The sequence below is a fragment of the Condylostylus longicornis genome, unplaced genomic scaffold (assembly GCF_029603195.1).
Source record: "Condylostylus longicornis isolate FDR11 unplaced genomic scaffold, ASM2960319v2 ptg000135l, whole genome shotgun sequence".
NCBI classification, from domain to species: domain Eukaryota; kingdom Metazoa; phylum Arthropoda; class Insecta; order Diptera; family Dolichopodidae; genus Condylostylus; species Condylostylus longicornis.
Window position 1 is genome coordinate 10,667,344 of NW_026578103.1, and position 23,324 is coordinate 10,690,667.

Genomic DNA, 23,324 nt, shown 5'->3' on the forward strand with positions numbered 1-23,324 from the left:
TTTGCATGTTTAAATTATAAAGATATCTTTATTATTTCTCTTATTTTCATCTCATATAGATATTTTCCTTATTCAATTTTCAAATTTCTTATATTTAGAAGACAATCTGCAATCTAAAAAGGAAAAGCTTATCTCTATAGAAATTATATCTGATGTATATTTGTGAATGTATACGTACATAAATTAAAAATCTTATTATAAATCATTATCAGGTATAAAAAACTTAATTCAGTTTCTTAATATTATTCAATCATAACGTATCCAGGAATATAGGTGTAAAAATTTTATGAGGAATAAAGTGAAATTCCGTGCCATTGACACAAAAAAAAAAATAAAAAAAAATAATAAGTTAATAAATATAAGAATATTGTGAATAATATTAAACGTTTAAGAACAGTACAAAATTTGAACACGTGTAATTTTTTTTTTCAAATTTTTAAAGAATTTTTGATTTGTTCGTAAATTTAATAAACGAAATTGAAATTAATTTTATGGTTTAAGAGTTGTGATTATTGTTAATATTATAAGATCGAACTGGTCAGGAAAAAATTAAAACGACACAGCAATAAGTATAGTGAAATTTTCGATTAAATACGCAATGAAACAAAATATTTTAAAAGAAAAACATTGTATTACAAAAAAGAAAAGGAAGTTAAGACTTTATCAAGAAATACAATTTAAGGAATTTCAAATTTCAAACATAATATTTGAATATAGGAATAAATTGGGTAAATATTATTTTATTTATATTATATACTAAATTATATTACATATTAAAATTTTATTCAATTAAAAATTTAAACAAATAAAAGACTACATAACTCTTCAATATATTATAATAAATTATGAAATAATTTTTAACACTTTTCAAAAAAAATGTTGCAAAAAGTCCTTATTATAGTTCGTCTCCGTTTTAGCAGTAAATTGAAAGAACAAACATGAAAATTAGTGCCGTCAATGTTGTGACTCAGAAGAATCATTAAAATAATAACATGCTTCGATTTCTGAAATTATATTTTATAAATGAACTCTTTTGGACATAAGAAACTACAGCTGTTCTGCAAATTATTATTTCTACTTATCTTATATTCTAAATAATTTAATAAATAGTTATCGATTCTGTTTAACTTGTTTAGGTCATATAATTTCCATTACACATTCGCATCAAAATTTTGTGTGATTTTTAATTGCATTTGAAAAATTGCACTTGGATAATAGCAAAATTTCTAATATATTGTAATAAAATTTTCTTAAATATTATTTAAATTTTATGTTTTCTAAAAATTTTGAATAGTCTTATATTGCAAAATCTCTAACTTTCTTATATTTTAAGAAAAAAATTTTTATTTAATTGCAAAATTTAATATTTTTATTGTAAAAAATTTTTTAATCTTTCCAAATTTAATCAATATATTTTATAAAAGTATTTATAGAACTACTGAAACACCTTGACGGTGAATTAGTCAGCTTTGTTACGTACAATGTCAATGGGGTTGCCTTTATTTGGCCAAATCCTACCGTGAATTTATTTTATAATAAACGTGTTGGATTCCGTTATAGTTTCAGTATTAGTGGGAAGATCAAATCTACAATAAATCTTAAGACATTATGAATTAGTAAATAATTTAAAATAATTAAAATTGTAGAATTTTTAATTCATTTGTTTGTTTGTTTGTTAATTAAAATGTTTTTTAAAAAAAAAAATAAACATATATGATTATTCATCACGATATATTTAAATACTATTATTAGACTATTTTGATTCAACAAAAAGAAAATTTAAAAAATACTAGCTATTTACTGTAGAAATTCTACATACACTTATACATTTATAAATATCATCTAGTTATGTATGTATTTGAAAAATATTAAAAAATATTCCAAAATTTCCATATTTAGTAAGGAAAATCAATTTGATTGTATGAAAAATTTAGCAGATATAAATGTTCGTTCGTTTAAAAAACACACTGGGATATAAATGAGTTGTTTTTAAAAGTAGCCAAGCAACCTGTAGAGCGATTCGATCAATTATATTGTAATTTTTGTTGCGAATTTTATGGAAATTACCAGTTTACCTTTGTGTTTTGTTCCAACAGTAGATAAAAACAAAAGGCAATAATTTTATTAATAAGATCATAAAAAAACACTCATCAAAAACACAGTCGTATAATGAGTCATCGTAAGATTGCAAAATTTAAGATATTTTAAGGGAAATCTCATAAGGACGTAAGATTCATCAGTATGAAAAATTTGGAGGGCTAATCTCTGCAGTACATCGTAGTCAGGTGATATTTTAATGAAAAATTATAATAGAAAATATTCTGAAAATTTCTTTTAACCCCAATTATGTTCATACGGCCCCAAATTATCGAAATTTTTGAACTTCTCTCATACATAAATGAGAGAAGTTCAAAAATTTGCAAAGCATTTTTTCTACCTTTGTACAATTAAAAATCAAATAATAAAGTGCAAATCCTAATGACTTTTTAACAAAATACGCACATATTTAGAATGAAAATTGCCAAAAAAAATATTTAGAAAATAAACAAAAATTATATTTATAAATAATATTTTTATTCCGTTATTTGTATTTAATTAACAAGTTATATATACTTATATAGATATTCCAATTATATATGTAAAATTATTCAAAAAAAAAAAAAACAAATAACATAAAGACCAACTCAAAAGTTGTAAACAAATTTGCATATTAACACACACATGCACATATAATAGGTCATGTGTATATAATAAAAGTCTACCTTATAATGTAGATGACAATTTCGTTGTTTACAAATATATATAAATAAATTTTTTTAATTTAACATTATTGTTATTCAGGTGTATCAATTCCAGGAAAAGGACATGTATATATATATATAAACCTAATATGCATAAAAAAATATTGAACTAAATTTGTTTATTATTCATAATATTTTTCCATTAAAGAACAAAGTTTACATTCTTTGTCTATTATGTGTTTTAATTATAGTACATTTTTATATATGCATCTATAACTAGATATATGTTATGTGTGTAGGATCAAGGAATGTATATGAGGGATGCTATTATTATTGTTTTGAAAAAGAGAAAACAAAAACCATTATAAATTTTAGGAAAATTTTGTTAGTACCTAAAGAATTTAGTAATTTTGCTGCTAACAAAAATGCAATGTTGTAGTAGAGGCAATACAGCACTATTGTGATTGTTAAATGAATTATTGACAAAACTTCATATGTTATTTTAGAGGAAGTAGTATACTAACTCACTCGAACAATAATCAAAACAAAAATTTGTACTTCTCTTGTAATGGAGTTTAATTCTGAATTTATGGGAAACTTCAAGTAAGTTAACAAGAGCTACTTTAACTGGGTTTATCGCCATACTAATTTTTATTTTATTTTATTTAAAAGTGTAAAACGTCGAAAGGCACTATCGGATGAACGGCAATTATGTGAAATCTGTTAAATAATGTGATTTCTACTCAAGGAAATCTGTTTTTCGCTAGGGTAGACGTAGGTCAAATGTTTGGTTATATCTTACATTGTTTTTCTTTGCATGACAACAAAGGACTCTTTGTATTTGTATTCCTTTTCAAGATGAGAATTTTTTATCTTTATATTTTTCTACTTTTGAAATTTGGTGGTTAATGTTATAATCAAGAAATTGATTATGACATTGAGTTAACAGCCGAGATAGAATTTTTTCAATTAGTAAAACCTGTATAAATCAGTTTCATCTTATTAAATTTTGCTTTCGAATTTTAATTCGCTTTGACTTTTGTAATATTGACTCTTTGCAATATAAGAAAGGTTTTATATTTCGTATTTTATTTTCCCTTGTAATAAAAATGTTGAATAATCGGCTATATAATATTTTGTTCTTGTTGGAAATATTTGAGAGATGTGTCTGCGTGACAAGGGTAAAACAAAGCATAATACATAATATTTTCTTTTGTTTTACCAGCTGCATTGTCCTTCTTGCGCTGGAGACAGATATAAGAATGCAGAATATTAGATTTTAATAAAGTTGAATCAAATCAATGATTTACAAAGTAGCACACTTCACTTAAAAACGTGAATATAGGTTTTCGGAAAATGATCGTCTTCCTAAGTTATTTTATGCACTAAATAATTACTGCATACTTTTCGGGGAAATAGTAAAAATTAATAAAAATCAACGATCGCATTCAATGGTTTCGTATATCCTGTTTCAAAATTAAAGAAGTAAGCCGCTTATGATGTTGTTACAGTAACTTGTCAAAAAATGATATTTTCATGATTTTGAGGGAATGCACCTTTTGAAAGGTTATACTCGAATATACGAGTATTTTGTTTTATAAGCACATGAAGACACTATGGACATACAAACAGAAGGGCAAACAGATGGACAGAGTTAAACATTAATAATCACTTTTTTTTTAATTTTATTGCAAAAATTGCTAAAACTAAAATTGCATATTATTGATAATTAATTTTAACGTGAAAACAAACAGAAACTTTTGCAACGTGCTCATAATTTGCTACAACTTCTGCTTAACAAAATTAAAAGAAATTTTTAACATTAGTCGAAGGTCCTTGTTCTTTTACCATTAATTTATTCTTCTTAATTTTTAATTTTCATTAAAGTTTTTAAACAAGTTTTTCTTATTTTTTATTTGAAAGTTTAAAGATTTTATAAAATTCATGGAATTCAATTTCGAATTAAAGCTAACGCGTATATACAAAAAATAGTGTATCTAAAGTTTCCTTTTCTTATCTAATCATTTTTGTTTTCTCAATCTCAGACTCGTTTTTAAAAAACAATAATTTTTCGCTTGAAAAAAGAAAATAATTTTTCGGATTTAAAAATTTTTTCCATTTATCTTTTGGTCATGTGATCTTTTATCAGTCATAAAAAAGTTTATTTTTTTTATCTTATCATACAATTTACAGACAATTAACACGAATATAGAGGGAGAAAGCACTTGTTTTAAATATGTTATACGACAAAGTATGACTTTAAAATATCTGATTTGAGGGGTTCGTGAGTGAAACGAATGCAATGTTATTGAACAAGTGTAAGGTTTTCGGCGTAAAATGGGTAAATATACTAAGTTATCATGAACTGAAAGGCTGCTTAGAACATTTTTCAAGGGTCTATTAGCATATTTATAGCCGTACGAACGTATGTTCGAAGAGTTTACCGTTTGTAACGCTAAGAAATAATTGTCTTAGATATGGACTCAAGTCCACGTTTTTGATCAGCGTCGAATTCTGAGTCGATTTAACTTTGTCTGTCCGTTTGTCCGTCCCAACGATAACTCAAAAACTAATTGAGCTAAGTACACCAAATTTTCACAAATGATTTATTGTAATAAGTGCAAGAACCCTATTTAAATTGGACATGATCTGTGCACCGGTTCGGATAGCTGCCATACAGCTTCAAAATTTATTTGACTATATCTCAGAAACTGTAAAAGTTGTGATATTGAAATTTCACACAAGCGAATATATTAGTAGGGCCAATGTGTTTCATGAAAATCGTTGAAATTGCTTGACTCTTTCTGGTAGGTGCCATACAACTTCAATACTAGTTTGGGCATTTCTTAGAAAATATTTAAAACACAGTACTGAAATTTTGCATAAATTAATATGGTAACTTAAAGTCATACTTCGTCCAATAGTCAGCTATGACATATTTATTCGCACCATCAAAGAGTATCAAAGAGTTGACACGGCCAACTCTATTTTTTCTCGTTTTATTTTACTTTAGAGATTGCTTCATATTATGATATTTTGTATATGTAGGAAAAAAGTGAAAACTTAACCAAGTAGACATGTAAATTGGTACCTCACTTAACTTTTTCTAATTTAAAAGTATCTACTTGTAAATATGTAAAGGAAAATTTAATTTAATATTCATTATTATTTAAAGAGAGAAATTTAAAGGAAATCTTTTTTCCTGGAAGGAAAAATTTTCGAGTACAATGTTTTTTTTTGTTCCATTGAAAATTTTTCAGACTTTGATTGATGAATTATAATTTATGACGTCTACATATACATATGTGATTATGTAACGAAGTACAGATTATTTTAACACAAGAAAAACTATAGAAAACAAAACTGATGACATAATATCGATTTTAGGAATTCTATAATTTACACGCGCCATTAATGTTATATAAGGAAAAATTATTGGTCGACATAGAGTTATTATAGTTTTGTAAAAAGTGAAAATTTATATTAAGAAAATGTTATTCCGATTTTATACAGTCAATTTTGGATTTCACATTACAACTGAAGTAGGTGTTAAAGGAAAGAAACCGCAATTCTCTTAATAATTACCCAAAACTTTGCATGTGGTTGTTTAAGTGTGTTATGCGACTTTTGATATTATGCGTGTTGTGAAAGTGCAAAATTTCTATTTTATTTCTTATGTGCCCACTTCTCTGAATACCTTATTGTAGATACCCTTAAAGACAAAAGGCATTTAAAGTTCAAATAAACTTAACTTATAAACTGGGCGTCTTTCTACCATTGTAAAACAGAGCGGGCGCATTTTGTTGTTGTTGCAAAAGGTCAGTATTGATTTTGAAAAGTCTAGTAAAAAATTTGAAATACGAATGAATGTTTCTGTAGTGAAGAAATGGAAAGAAAAGAGTTTTTTAGTGATTGTCTGTCGGTCTGATTATTTGTCCTTTTCTGAGCTTTCCCTCTCAAATTTTATTTAACAGATTTTCTGGAAATTATATCAAAGCTTTCCTCATGAATGTAATAAATAAATACGTTTTTGAAGCAACGCATATCCGGAACCGTCCCTTCCCTTTAGATCTGTTTTGTCATTTTAGACACATCTTAATATGCAAATAAATAAGTTTTCAGAAATTTTGGAATTTCAGATTGATAAACATGCGTATTACGCCATAACATATTAATCTCTCATTTTTACTACCAGAATTATTTGGCTATTATAATAAAAGCAAGTGCTTTGGAATTATAAATATCATTCAGTAAATTAGCAATATGAAAATTAATTCCCATCCAATTTCACTAATTCATTTCAAAACTACAAAAATAATATAAATTCAAATTAGTATTATCGATTTATGATAGATTTTTTGATACTTCTATGCCTATAAATTAAATATAAGGAAGAAATAAAATATTCCCCCGGATTAATTTCTCAGGCAGAGATTTTGATCTACACTTTTTATTATTATTGAATTACTTAGTTTAAAATTGCATATTGCCTATTATGAAACCCAAACCTAGAATATTTTATAGACTTTATGAATATTGCTATAAATATCAGCAAGCACTTGTCTAGTTGCTTATCTTATACAATTTAAACAATGTTATCATTTTAATTTATCTTCATATGAAATTAAATATATGATATTGCAGTTCAATATCATTTATAATTGAATGTGAAGTGATTTTGCATTTTATTTTCTTATCAAAAGTACAAATTATCCGTGAAATACAATACAAATATTAAGTATTAATATAATAATATTTACTAGTGTAAGCAGCATGTATTATATGCATGTAATATACAAAACTTTTATTTATGTTTATTCGATTATGAAGACCTTGACATTAACACTTTCTGAACTCATGTTTATGTTTTTTTTTTTGGTAAAGAGAAATTGATCGGAAAAGTTTTCAAAAAAAAAAAAAAATGTTTTGTAAATTACTTAAGATATTGGAATAGATAAAAATTGGCAATAATTTTATTATTTTTTATATAGGAGAAAATTGAAATTACAAAAATTATAAAAGTTATTGAGATTATATTAGGCGAAAGAGTTTGTTAAGTGATATAAAAGTAACTTAAGTGTTGTTTAAACGGGAACTGGATCAACAAATAACGGAAAAATAAAATGTAAAGGACATTTAAAATGGCAAAAAGTACATATATGCCTATCTATATGTTCTCAGTGTAAAATAATGTAATATAATTCGCTACCTGTTCAATGTAGTGACACACATATCCTGAAGGATGCTCTTGTTCTGTTAAAAAATTATTGGCAGTAAGAAATGCGTCTTATATTATAGCTGCCGGGATTTTCCTAACCTTTTTTTAATACCGTAATTTTATTTATAACTTTTCATATTAATAATATTCTAAACGTATAACACTCTGTACCTATACATAGATACGGATATATCTGCCTATTCCTAGTATATTATCAATATCCCCAGATATTTTTATACCTCAGCAATTTTAACGTAAGAATTAAAATGAATACTTTCGAATATTTTTCAAATTAGCAATAAAGCAAATTATGTATTGAATTCATGTTTTTTTTACATAAAACTTAAACTCATTTTTATTCCCAATAATGTAGTAGTTTTGCTTTTGGATTGTACTGTTGTTATTGTTTAATTTTGATAATAAATTTCATAATTTCTTTAAACAATATTTACGATAAATATAAAGATAATAAATTTTTATTTTTCAAACATAATAGTGCACAATGCATTTTTATATTTCCGTGGTTGCTATATGGTTTTAAATTTACGGCAGTTAAAATATTTAATATAAGACTAGTGGAAAAAATATCAAAATGAAAATTAGTGCTAATTTCCTGCAAACTTTTGCTTGTTCGGTAAATTTTCAATCCATTTATAATAGTGAATAATATAGGTTTGAGTTATGGATATTGCCTTATATGTATGATTACTCTTGGTTGGCATTAAATTCTGAATTAATTTAGCTGTGATCTTTAACACACAAGTCGTCTGATTCCAAAAACCATTAAAACACTCAAATAACAGTATACTCTTTTTGACAATTGAACACCATTAATTAACAGGCTGCACGACATCTATTCCAATAAATGACATAGACACACCTATACCTGTTTTCGTATTTAATGCAAAAATATCTTTTACTGTTTCGGACTATAAACTGTCTTTATTATTTCTGTAATCATTATTTCAAATCTCTTAAGTTTAGAAATTTTGTAAATGGGACAAGTACATGGTTTCGAATTTTTCTTTTATTTGTTGCACTAAAACCCAATAATAAATAACTTGCGTCTGTATTTTTCAAGTTTCAATGCCCAACAAATAATATTTTCTATAATACTATATCTAAAGTGTACGTACAAAAGAAATCCTAAATTTTCAAAAGTTTTTCATTTCGTGTATGTAGTGCCAAATTTTTTTATAGTTTTTCTTTTTTATTTGCCTTGAAATATTTTCTTCTCTCAGCATGTTATTTTTTTTTTTAATTATTGAACATAATATTATAATGAGTACAAAATATAAATGGGAGAATCGAAACAAATTATTTATTTATGCTTGATTTATATAATTGAGCTTAATTTAAAATTATCTTAATTATAGGGAGTGCCTTTCTTGCCCTCAAAAGTTTTAACATCGTTTAAATAATATGCAATTAGTTAAATAAATATTCACTTAAAATAGCCAAAAAAAAAACCAATATTTTTATGGCAACCGAGTTAGAATTATTAAAAATTTTCTTCTATATTTTTAGATGTATCTGGTCCACTGTTCAAAAAAAAAGGTAGCTTAAATTAAACAATAAGTGAAAAATGTATTGAGAGGAAAATCTGGCATGACTAGATTTTCTGTAAAAATTGCTTGCATGTCATTTTAACTGTTTAAGGGTCTTTTGCAATATGGTATGATTTTGGTCTGCGTATATATCTTCATCACATTCAAATGTGTTTGAACAAAATTCATCAAAATTTTGTTTACCAAATGCTGCAGGTAAACTTCAATCTAATTAAATATTTTATTATGCTATAAAACTGGATTATAAAAAAAATATATATATATTTATTGAGGCAAATCTTTTAAAAATATTGTAAAAATCTCTTTCACACTTATGTTATTTTACAAAAACCTTTTGCCTCTAATAAGTGAGTAGTTGTAACATTTTTCAAACCGAGTTTATTAATATAAATGCTCCATATCTGTGCGTTAAAGAAGAGCAAAGAAACTGTTTTCAGCAAGATGTCGATCTATCTTTGCAATTCAGTTTCGACTGAACCTGTATTTGAAATGACCTATGATTGTACATGCATATATCAATATCGAGATTTTTAATGAAATCGGTCTCCATGTTATATATTGTCACAAAGAACTAATTAGGATATGACCAGCGTATTTACATACAATTATATAATTAGATTAAGAAGACTTGTAAAAACATTGAAATTTATCAACAATGTTCTGAACATACACTATTTGGTCGGATATGTGCTGACCACATTAAATATTTTATTTTGTGATAAGCACCGAAAAATTGTACAACATTCTACTTATTCTTTATTAACAAACTATTACAAACATAAAACATTCTATTTTTGGTATTTCGCCTATAAACTTGTTAGTTTATGTTATTAAAATATTCTTTAAAAAGTCAGAAACAAATTATTAAATAAAAAATTAAACAAAATAAAAAAAAAATAACAAGGCAAGATATGGGAAGAAAAGACAAAGAAAAAACGTAAAAACATCAAAAAAAAACTTATTGGGTTGACAAGAATTTTTCCTTCATTATTTTCAACCGCATGTGACAAAAACGTCTGAAAATTGAACCACAAATTGGAGCGGATCATTCAACTTTCCGAAAGCAAATTGCGTTAAATTAGTTGAAAAATAGCATAAAATCTAGCATAAAAAATTCTTTGATTTTCATTTTCTGATTTTTTTTTTTTGGTTTCTCTGTTTTGTTCCTTGTTTTCTATGCTTTTGTTTTAGTTAAAAATTCTCGTGCCATTCACACTTTTAGAGGTTTATTTTTATTTTAAGAATTGGAAAAATTTTATTTTTAATTTTTCGTTTTTGTTGTTTCTTTTGTATTTTCATTTTGGTTTGCATACCTCAAAATTGGGTTGCATTAAACGAACAAAAAGAAAATGAATATTTTTCCATTTTTGTTTTTAAAATTCCGATCCTCTAGACTTTATGCTTTTAAGTACCTCATTTTAAATAGTTTGGGGGCTAAAACATAAAAACAATAAAAAAATAAACGGGAAAAATTACAAATTTCCGCATTTTATTAAAATTTTGTATAGGCATAAAAATAATCACAATGTGTAGAGAATCCAATGAACTTGTTAAGTAGCTGTTAACAGTATTCGAGACTCTATTCTAATTTATTTGAGAATTTATAATAGTCTCCATTTTTATTTTTCATTTTAATTACGTAATTAACTTTATATTACATAAGCATATGTTTCTGAATCCAATGCGTGTGTAGATAGAATCCTGATTAACGAAGAAGACGTAAAAAAAATTTTCATTCACTTCACTAATTGTTAAACATTTATGTTGATTTTAGGGCTGTATATTAGACTGATACTAATTGGATATCATGACTAATCATGAGTTAATTAGAGAAATATATATAAACTTATTAATATGATATTTGAATACTTCAGTAAAAATTATATTCCACCTTGGTTCGGAAAAATAACCCGATCCTGTAGCACTCAAACAAAGAGGTTGGCTCTGTTCATATTGCATTTCAATATTTTATTTAAATATAGGCATGAAAATGGTAAAAAAAAAAGAAAACAAATTTTATTTTGAACTTTTGCCAAAGAAAATTTGATAAGATTAAAATAAAGGAAAGAACAGAAATTTTAAAAAATATTTTTGCTTCTAATAAATTTATTACAAGCTAATAAAATGAAGAGCAAAAAAAAAAGAAAATGATTGAAAAACATTTTTGTTTTTAACATAAACAAACATAGATGGCACTAGCTATTTTTATATTAGATGATGAATTTGAAATTCTTTTATGAAATTTCCACATTATAGCTGCAATAAAAATTGAACTTTAATTTTAATTCCAAGAATAATATTTCATGCCCTCAGTGTGTCAGTAGAAAAATTCCATAATAATTTCAAATATGTATTTATATATGTATGGATGTAAATTGGTAAAGATGCAATTAAAATGTAAACATAAACAAATATAAAAGTTCTCATTTTATTATAATCGAAATATATTTTTAGTAAGGCGATGATGATAAATTCGAAAATATTCATTAACTTCTGTAATAAGTTAATCATAATTTTATTGATACATATACAAAAAAAATTTATTTTTAAAGATTTTGTATTAGTTCATCTAATTATAGAAGAATTAATCAAAATATTCAATATAATAATAAAGAAGAGAAAATTGGTGGGAATATTTATTGAAAATTTATTCTATTAGAATTGCTTACAATTATAGTGTAAACTTCCATTTAAAGTAATTTAGATGCTTATCAATTTTGATTGCGAATGTATTAATGCATTCTTGCTTCACATAATTATTATTTATGAGTAATTATTAAAGTTATTAATTAAAGCAATTGAAAGGGAAATAAAAATTTGTTCTTAAAATACAAAAAATAAAAATCATATAAAATAACTAATCGACACATCAATTTTCTATTAAATTTCGATTCTTTCTAGAATTATAATTAAGTTAAAATCGAATTATTGATTAAAATGTGATTTTTTGAAAATTTAACGAAAATTGAAAGTGTAAATGCTGGTTGATTTCGTTCAGTGCTTGAGATATTGACGATGCATATTTGTTGTAGCAATAAACAGCAACTTAAATAAGCTAAAAAGATTAATAAATTAAAAAATAATTTTAATTTTGCGGTGTTTAATTATTTTTAAAATTGTATGGACCAAAAGAATTGACCAAACATTGAGTATTTTTTATGAGAATAAAAAATACTCAATGAGGGTTATTTCCTACATTTGCTTAAATAATTCTGTGATAGAATTGTGGTTTTTTTTGTTATAAATAATTTTGTTACAATTAAGTGAATTACCTTTTTAACTTAGTATTTTAATTGGTGGCGGGCCCGAAAAATGTAAAAATCAAATGTAAAAATCTTATTAAAATTTTTAAATATGAATCTGCAAAAATAAGTAGCAGATTTTTTTGCTCATTTGCTAGTTGTGTTTTATTCTTGATCAATTTTGGTGCATGTCTACATAAGGTATTTAAAAAATAACATAAGATAATAAAAATATAAGGTAAAAAAAAATTATTAAGAATATAAAAATTTTGTTGTTTTAAATTCTTTGAAATACAAATTGCGTTTATAGTAAAGAATTTAAATAAAGTAAAATTTTTACGAATTATAATTAAAATATGCGATAAGATAATTTTGTTAAGCAATGAAAAATAATTATAACTGATAAGATTAAAGTATAAAATATGAAATAGGCCTATTTACATAAATATTCTTCTAAATAAAGTTCTAATTTAAATAAAACGTGCGATTATAAAATTAAAATTTTTTTTAGCCTTGGTTTTTTTTTAATTTTTCGCCGAGAATATTCGTATTTCCATTTCATTGTTTTCAATATTAACCAAAGCGAATTACTTATTTTCAAATTATTGAGTAAATTTTCCATTCAATTTACTTAATTGTTATTATATAAATAATAATTAGAGAATATTTTGATTTATGTGCTTTTGAAAAGCTGTTTATACATACCCCATGTTTAAAACTCATATGTTTATTTTCAATAATGGCGGTACAAAATTTAACCTTTTCTATTTTTTTGAAATATGCCCTTTAAAATTTTCAATATGGAATTTTAATAATACAATATTTCATATTAATTTTTTTGTTTTTCATTACAAATACATATTTTCCTCTTCTATATATTAATTCATTTGTAAATCATTATTACAAGGTGATCTAAAATTGAATTGGTTTGAGGTTTGTTTTTTTTTCACATTTTTACAAAAGAGAAAAAAAAAATATTTTATATATATTTTTTTTCTAGAATTTTACCATGAAATTCCATTCTATATAATAGCTCAAATTTATAAGATTGTAATAAGAAAGTGTTTATTATAAATGAGAAATAATGATGGAATTTTAAAAGAAATATTTAAAATAAAATTGTAAAAATATGCGTATACAATTAAAATTTAGAAGACAATTTAAATTCTTTTCATATACATATTTTTTGTTGTAAAAATTAATTTTAAAATTTAAAATGTAATAAAATATTATAATATTATAGCTTGTGTGTTTGGGAGTATGTAAATATGTAAAATATCATTCAAAAAAACCACATATTATTTATATAAAACGAATATATACAAATATAATGCACATAAAATTATAAGAAGATTTAATAAATAGTATAAAAAACATTATTTTAATTTGTATATAATAGATTTAAAAGTATGTGGGTCAATCACCATTCGTCTGCCAAAAAACAAGCAGAAATAAAAAGTAAAATAGAAATACGAAATAAATTGAAACACAAAATATTTATAAAGAGCAACAAAATACTGAGAAAATGTAATAAAAATGATTTTCGCCAAAACCAATAATAATTGTATACACAAGTTTGCTATACGTATACACGGTTTACTATGGCACAAACACAAACACATTGGGATAATATGAAAATTCAAAAATCTTAAAATGAAATCCCAAAACGAAATTTTTTAATGTAATTTTACATCAAGATTTTTCTTCTGTTTGCTATTTTATATTTTTGTTGTGTTTTTTATTTTTATGAGATTTTCTCATTGTATAGTGTTGTGTCGTTATTTTAATTCTGATTAACAAAGAATTTTATCTATATAGCCAAATTAAATATTCATTCATATGCGGTATTATTAGAAAAAAATATAATACTCGTATATATAAAGTATGATGTTTTTGAACTAGTGGCATTGCATTCACGTTTTATCACGTGTCAATATAAAAAATATTGCATTTTAGCATGTCATGTTCTAATTTATAAACAGATTTATAAAATTTATCGGAAAAGTGATTTCATTATTATTGATTTCTATAATAATAGTATTGGAACCCTGATATTTGAGAAATTTGCGCCCCTATATCTGCTTTATTAAAATGGCAGTCAACCTGATAGTAGAGTGATAATAAAAATAATATTTAATCAATTCGTTATACATACGGCGAATAAGTTGTATGGTAAGCAATAGGGCTACCAATATTGTTATTATGATTACTGGATTTTGGTTAATACTCGTAAGTCTTGAATATTAATTTTGCTATTAAAAATAATATTGAACTACGAATTCTTATAATATTTATATAAAAATTCAATAAATTTTAAATTTCACTTGGAAATGAATGTAATTGGCATTTAATGCGAGTTTTTTTTAATGTCCACGTTGTGCTGAACAGCACATTATTTTTGTGTATATGTGAAGTGTATTTGTAATCAGTTCAAATTTGAAATCATTAATCGATTTTTATAATTATTGGAATACGAAAACATTTATATTTTACTTATTTAATTAATATTTTATTTTTAAATGGGTAGAAGTAAAAAAAGGACAACGTATGAGATGAGAATTATTGCATATTTCGATTGTTATTTTGTTATACTTAAGTGATTGTACGCACTTAAGATTGGCATGCACTGATTCTATGTTAAATTCTAAGTTAAAAAATCGTGTAGAATCAAAATTAAATTTAAAGTAAAATTTATAATTTTTAAATTACTAAATTATTTACTAAAATATTACAAACTAATATCGAATTTAGACTCACACTCAAAATAAAGAACAAAATATAAGATTTTCTTCATATATTTAATATTAAAAATGAAAAATAATTTTTACTCATCTTCTACATATTTAAATGGCGCCAATCTAGCGTATCTTTCATCACCATTAATACATTTTTATCATATAGAAAATGTTAATAAAAATTCTTTTAATTATAATTTCTCTCTTTAACATTTTTCCCATACTCTTTATAGTTTTTGTTGTTTTTTTTTCTTGGTTTTACTAATTTTGAATGGAAAATTTATGATAAGCTTACAGTTCAAAATATTTAAATATTTTATTTTTAAATTTATTAAAATCGATGTTTTATTATATGAAATGGGTGAAAGTTCAATTTTTTATAATAATATATGAATATGCATATTAGTATCTGTGTATATTTTATAATGATATTTTTGACTTTTTGACTTTTTTAATTCAATTTGTGAAAATGCGTTTTTAATTCCCTCTATATTTCGTAGTATTTTATGTTTTAAAGATTTGAATAATTTTGAATACTATATTGTTCTTTTTTATAATATGCATCATTAGCTTTTGACTTTATAATAAGGATAAGATGTTGAAAACGTAACGTTCTGTTAGTCTATAAGATAAATTATAAAAATTTTCTTAATATTATACAAATTGTTATATGGTTATGTTCTAGAGTTCTAGAGTTTTGGTAATTGGTATCAAATTTGTTGAGAGAAGTTGAAAATTCTTTGTTCTGATTATTCTAATTATCAGTTTTGAATACGTTTACTTACTTAAAATAGATATTTAAATAAATAAATATAATAAAATATAAAAAATTATTAGAAAAATATAAATATTTTTTATGTCGAAAATCTCTAGCTCTCTCTTTCATTTGTTGATTTAATTTTAGTTTATTTTGAATTAAAAGTTTTTATTTGTATACTTGAATACCGATTGAAATATTTAATTTCTTATAGCTCAAAGTTCAGCAAGGAAAAAAAATACGATATTTTGTCTGACATCAGTAAAAATGTTCATTGGAAGAAAAAATATATGCGTCGCAATTTTATATGAGAAACGTGTTAATTTGTTAATGAAACCCGATGATACCTTACTGGGAAATGTCCAGTAAAGAAAGTCGCAGTAGCACGAACCCGGTTTCTGCCCATCCCCCACAATTCCAAGAAAAAACATCTTCGTATGTTCGCCCCCAAACAAACAGGCTGCCCATCATAAAAGAAGGCAGCCCGCAAAATTATGGGTTTGTTCATTACATTGATGTTAAAATTGATATTCAAAAAAATTTTGGCTCCCACGATTGAGGGAAGCAAAAATACGTCTACGAAGGGCATAGAAATGAATTAGTTGATATAAGTACTGAATTGATAATATTTAAGATTTTATTTTGTATCTTAAACTCATTTTTAGTTTTCATAAAACTTTTACAACTTTCATTTTTCTGTCTCGCTGCCTTTCTTGTTGCGTTTTAGTCTTACAATTGCGACAATTTAATAGTTTTTCTGAATTTATATTTATTTGATTTAATTGCATTTACAAAAGTTTGTCATAAAAATTATAAAAGTTTAATTATTATCTCGTAAACAAAGAAAATTATAAATTTTGAATAGATTCAAAAGAGCAAATTAAAAGTAATATAATTTTTATCCTTGCATTCCTTGTCTTCTTTATTTAATTTTCTCCAATTTTTGTATAAAGTAAAAATAAATTGTTGTCGTCAATAGTTTTAAATATTTCAGGAAATACCAAATAATTTTAATTTAAATTATCTTTTAATATAAAATGAATTTATAAAAATTTTATTTTATTTTTTTCCATATAAAATAACAAAAATTGTTTTTAAAACGCCATAGTATAAAAATTCCCTACAAATTATTACAAAATTATGACTGAATCACAGAATGCACAAAATGTATGAAATTGCACAAAATTTTTATTTTAAATTTAATTTATTTAATAATAAATTCGAATAATTATTATTAATATTATTAGTGAAGAGATTTTAGAAAAAATGTGGACATTTTAAAATTAATTTTGTTTTGTTTATTTTTCGATTCATCCTTTTAATTATACCTACGCTTTTGTACATTTGTTTGCGATCATCACTTGCATTTTATTATTTTATATACTAATTTCATTATGTTTAGAGCGCTTTCAGTTTTGATTGATTTCTAAAAATATTTTTTTTCTATTTTAGATAAAATGAAAGCAGGAGATAAAAATGCAGCACCATTAGTACGTCTTGTTGTTTTAGGAAATGTGGGCGTTGGAAAATCTGGTAAGTATTTTATTTTTTTTATTGTGCTTGAAAAATTGTTTCTTTAAAATATTTAAAATAGAAAATATTTTCAAATTCGTAATGGAAAACTTTTTCTATATGTATTCTATGTATAAATAATTTAAATTTTATTAATCAATTGTTTATTTTCTTAATTATTGAATGATTATGATGTGCAATAATATCAGTTAATGTTCGTAAAAACTCTTGGAATAAGTTCTATTGGGTGTGAAAAATTTATTAAGTAAAAATAATTACAAATTTTAAGCAACTTTTTAATTGAAATTTGCGTGTCGCGAATTGAAGTGCAACAATTTAAACAAAAAAATTATCTACAAATAATTCTACTATTATTAAGTTCAATGACTTTTATGAAAATTTGAGAAATGGATGCATAATATAAAGTCTTAAATGGAAATGTGCTTAAACTTTAAATACCTTTCAGATAACCAAAACATTTTCATGTACATCAATTTGATAATAATTTTATTTAAGTTTATTTTACTTGCAATATTAAATAGTTTTAATTTTAAAATCTCGGTTCGGTTTCTTCAATTCATACCATTTTTATTAACAGCAATTAAATTTTTAAGAATTCTCTTTAATATAAGGGAGACCTTAATGTATAGGAATGATGAAGTGAGAAACTGCAATTTTGTACTTCTGTTTTTATTAGCCTAATGCAACCTTATTCTGTTCAGGCACGTGTTTTTGAAACAAAATTTTTAATCATGCTAAAAATAACTCGTTTCTCATACAAAATTGTGGCGCACATTCTTCTTCTTCCAATGAACATTTTTACTGATGTCAGACAAAATAACGCATTGTTAAGTATGTAAAATTCCAAAACTAGAAAGGAATTAAAAAAATTGATTCCGAGAAATCGCATCTACGAAATCGGGAAAAATATGCTAAATAAAAATGTCACATACGTCACTTAATAATGTGACATAGGCTGTACTTGTATAGACAAATTTTAAAAAAATTATGATTCACACAAGTTGATCTGAAAAAAACAAAGTTTTGTTATTTGTTTTTTTATTTTTTTTATTTCTTAAATATTTTCATTTAATTAATTATTAAATTTAAATAATTATTGAATTGAATTTTTCAAGAATTACTCATATTGTGCCATTCATTAATAATAATTGTAATTATTAAAAAAAAAACAAATTATGACCAAATATTTCATTCAAAAATTTTAAAATTTACAAAGTAGCTGCTATTCATTACACATCCTTTGTTTATTTTAATTTACTTTTTTTATTTTTTTGTTGAATTTTTTATGGACAAATTGCTGGATAACTCGATCACATATTGCGTTAAAAAGTTTAAAAATTTTTTTTTTATTTTAAATAATTATTGTACATTTTCATGCTAATAAACAAATAATTAATTTTTATGCCTTTTGTTTAAAAAGAAAATATTGTACAAGTAAAATCACAAGAAAATTAATAACAAAATGGTGTATACAACGGTATAAGTATTCTTATTATGTAGAATTGTAGGTATTTGTAATAATTAATAATCATCTGTAATGTAAAAGAAAAGAAAATTGTAAAGAAAATTTTTGCAAAAATTTAAGAAAAAAAAAAAAATGAAAATTAATTTAAGTTCAAGGTCTTTTTTTAGCAAAATGTCAAGTTTATTTCTCATTTTTATTTATTTCTTTTCTTGAGATCAAAATACATTCTTTCTTTTGTGTACACAAAAGATTATCTGTAAAAATGTATACGCAGTCTATATTCGAATTGTAAACATTATAGAATGGGCATTTTATATTTATTATTTACATATTAATTAAAAAGTCCTTTTTTTCTTATTCAAACTTATAAATAAATAATAATAATTAAGGAAGCGTATATTTATTTTGGACCAGTTTCTTTATTTTTTTATTTATTTATTTTGGTCTTCTTAAAAATTTTTCTTTGGTGTCATATAATTTTTGAATAGAAAGAATTTGTATTTTTGTTTTCTTTATTTTTAATTTTTATCTTAAATCATTTCGAAATAGATATTTCATTTTGGCTTTATGTTATGTATTATGTTTTAAAATTTATATCAGTGTGTCGTATTACAGGGTTGCAATAATATTTACGCATTTCAGATAAAGTTTGATTTTTCAATCAAAGTTTTAAATTAAATAGTGTTTTTGCATACTTTTGGGAGTATTATAGCAATAATTTTGTGAAGGGTGATTCGCATAAAGGTGATATAAAATCTTGTTCACACACAATTACAATAGCACACAAATTAGAATTTCATTATCGAAAATTCATTTCGTTACTTTTTCTTGCAAATTTTGGAAGTAGTTAATTAACAAATTAAATAAAGGTTTGGCAATATGTCTCTAATATGCACACCGATATTAAAATACTTCGTATGACATTCACATATGAGATATAAAATTGTATATTTGTCACTGAATAAAATTATTGTACTTGTCACTGAAAAAGTAATTATTAAAATGTGCTGAACCGACTTAATTTGTGTTTTCAAGTATATGAATATTCAAAAGGCTTTAAATTCCTCAATCAAATAAAATTAAAAAAATGAAATTAATCTTTGTTGTTGAACTGTAAGTTCATGCTGAATTTTAAAGTTCCGTAAATGTAATGAAAATGCAGATCTATTTTTAAAATTCACATTATAATTTTTCTTAAAAATCTAGATGAGCATATTGAATTGAACTTATTGTGTGCAAAATAATATAATTCAACTAGTTTTGTATAGGTACTGTGAATTTTTGCTTAATAACAAAGTATTATCGTTGATATCGAAAATATTTTATCATATGTAGGTTATACAAACATGTATTTAAAATTTTTAATAAATTAAATTTTCCACACAAATACATTAGGCGGTTTTACAATGTTAAAATTTCTTATTGAAAGATTTTATCTATTAAAATATAAATTGTCGGTAATGCCGAAAAAAAAGGGAATTTTTTTTTTGTTGTTTAATTTGTAAAATAATGTTAGTTTACCCTAGATTTATTTATTTTCCAAAGAAAATTTAATAGCACACATACAATGTATGAAGAATATGTACATGCATACATAATAAATTTTTGTTATATAAATAGAATATAATAATTAATAAACGCATTTATGCCATAAAATATTCTAAATATTTGCCAAAATTTTCAAGATCGTATATAAAATCATGAGAAGTAACACCACTGATCTTATTTCGTATATCGTACATGTCATATATTTGATCGTTCTCTTTTATAATTTCAAAGAACAGGAGAGTGTTTATTATTTACCTTGCAGAATATGTATATATGTACACATTCTTTAATGCGTACATACGTTTAATAATTTTATACATATTTATTTTGGTGTATAGTTAATATTAATGAGAGAGAAATATTTTCTTTATCGTTTAGTAATTATTATTAATTTATATTTACCTACATATTGACGTAATTCAAAATATAATACGATATTATAATGTGACATTTTTAAATTGTTGAATTAAAAAACTTGAAAAGATTTTTATTTCTTTAAAGTAAAATGAAATTAATAAAAATAATGAATTTAATTACGTATAAGGAAATTAAAAATAAATAGCGGCATTTCTTTCAAAATATAAAAATTTTAAAAATATTGTAATGTACTTTATTTTAAAAATTATTGTAAATTATGATGCTTGCTGCCTTTTTGAAAAATATGATAAATGTAGTACGAAAATATTATACGAACTTTGTTCAGATCAAAAATAGCACCTTTATAATAAGAACAAAAAATACGAAATTGTTATAAGGTATGATCATCGATAAATTTTTAAAAATCAATTTAGTATATTTTGTTGATAATTTGTTTAGCGGCTATAATAAATAAAATATTGTTCCAAATAATACCAAATATTATATTAATAAAATATAAAATATTAATTATAAGTTTGCAAATTTTTTAAGCAAAAAGAGCAATGGCCAAAAAATATCCATCGAGCTTTTAAACATATTTATATATAGAATAACGCGATTTATCCAGTTTGCTTGATAAAATAATTTTATTTCATATATGAATGGAATACATCCAAGGTTATATTAAATTAGAATAAAAGAAGAACAAATCAAAAAAAAAGTTGAATAAGGTGCTATATTGATTTTTGGATTAAATTTTCTATTGATGAATTCCTGTTCAAAAAAGAGCATTTGCATGTCAAAATTGCTTGCAAAAATTGAATTTTCTTATCATAATGTTTAAATATTTTTGATTTTAACACAGAATTAATTTGAAAATTGGGTTTTACATAATGAGTCTCTACAATTTTTAAATAAAAATTAAATAAAGATATATCAAACCATAGATTTTTAAATTACCACTATTCCCCTTCACAAAAAAAAGTTCAAGTAAAAATCTAGTTAAAAACAATCTAGCTTTTACGTTATTTAAGTTAATTTCATCGATACATGAAAAATTTCAAAAATATTGCATACATTTTAGATTAGATTAAAATAAAATTGAAAGAGTCGTTAACGTAATACTCGAATTTAAGGGTTAATTGCATGAGTCAAGAAAAATACTCATATTTTTTGATGGTATGACATTTACCGTTATCTTCCTCCTTTTATAAAAACTAGTGAAAGTCGCTAAAATTTCAGACTCCTACAACTTATGGTCTAGAAAAAAAAAACCATATTAAATTTCGAAAAAACGGGTTTTAGATAACGGTTGATGTTAGCAGCCTTTTTTCTTTTTTTGATATTTAATTATACCGTACCGCGGTAGAAAAAACTCGATACAACTTTTCTGCGCTAACAAAACTTCGAAAATGTTTGTGATCTCTTTAAAACATATAGTCAAAAAATGGAATTTGCAAGTCCTTGAGAAGCTATAATTTTTAGAGCGGAGGAGATAGGTAAAAAGTTTTTTCTATAGAAATAAGTTTCTAGTAAAGATCTAAGTACATATAAAATTTCAGCTCTCTATCTTCAAAATTTTTGTAAACGGGTCCACGGACCCGTGAAACTGATAAGAACTTTTTTCAAAATTTTTTTGGAAAAGTGCTAAAAAGCATTAATCTTTTATTTGTATTTCAACTAATAATAAAAAAAAATACTAATAATTTATAATAATATAATTAATTTTTTTTCCTTTTTAATTTTCAGCACTAACTGTTCGATATTTAACTAAGCGTTTCATTGGCGAATATCGATCAAATACAGACTTATTATATAGACAAACAATATCTTTAGATAGTGGTATAATTGAAATCGAAATTGTTGACATATCATCCGAAAATGAAAATGAATTTCCCACAGAACAGGTAAATCAAATATAATAAATTTAATTTCATTACAAAAAAAAAAAATTGTTATACATTTCTTTTATTTAAATTAAAGATGCTCGCTGAATGATTTTTGTTAGAATTTCTAAAACAAAAACATTTTAATATAATTAAAAAATGAAATGTCAAGGACAGTAAGATTTTCTCTCTGAAAAATTTTCTTTGTTTCTCCTTTTTTACTGATTTACTTTCATGTAAGGTACACAAAACAGGAATGTTTTGTTAAATTCGC

At 23.8% G+C, this 23,324-nt stretch overlaps 1 protein-coding gene across 1 annotated transcript in view; it reads left to right on the forward strand.

The window, feature by feature from the left end:
- Positions 1-255: 255 nt before the first annotated feature.
- Positions 256-23,324, forward strand: part of LOC129615398 (ras-related and estrogen-regulated growth inhibitor-like protein) — a 31,131-nt gene continuing 8,062 nt past the window's right edge. Inside the window, exons 1-3 of the mRNA XM_055530586.1 lie at positions 256-728; positions 17,714-17,794; positions 22,914-23,071. Coding sequence (XP_055386561.1) covers positions 599-728; positions 17,714-17,794; positions 22,914-23,071 — 369 coding nt within the window. The 5' untranslated portion in view covers positions 256-598. The remainder of the gene's footprint in view (positions 729-17,713; positions 17,795-22,913; positions 23,072-23,324) is intronic.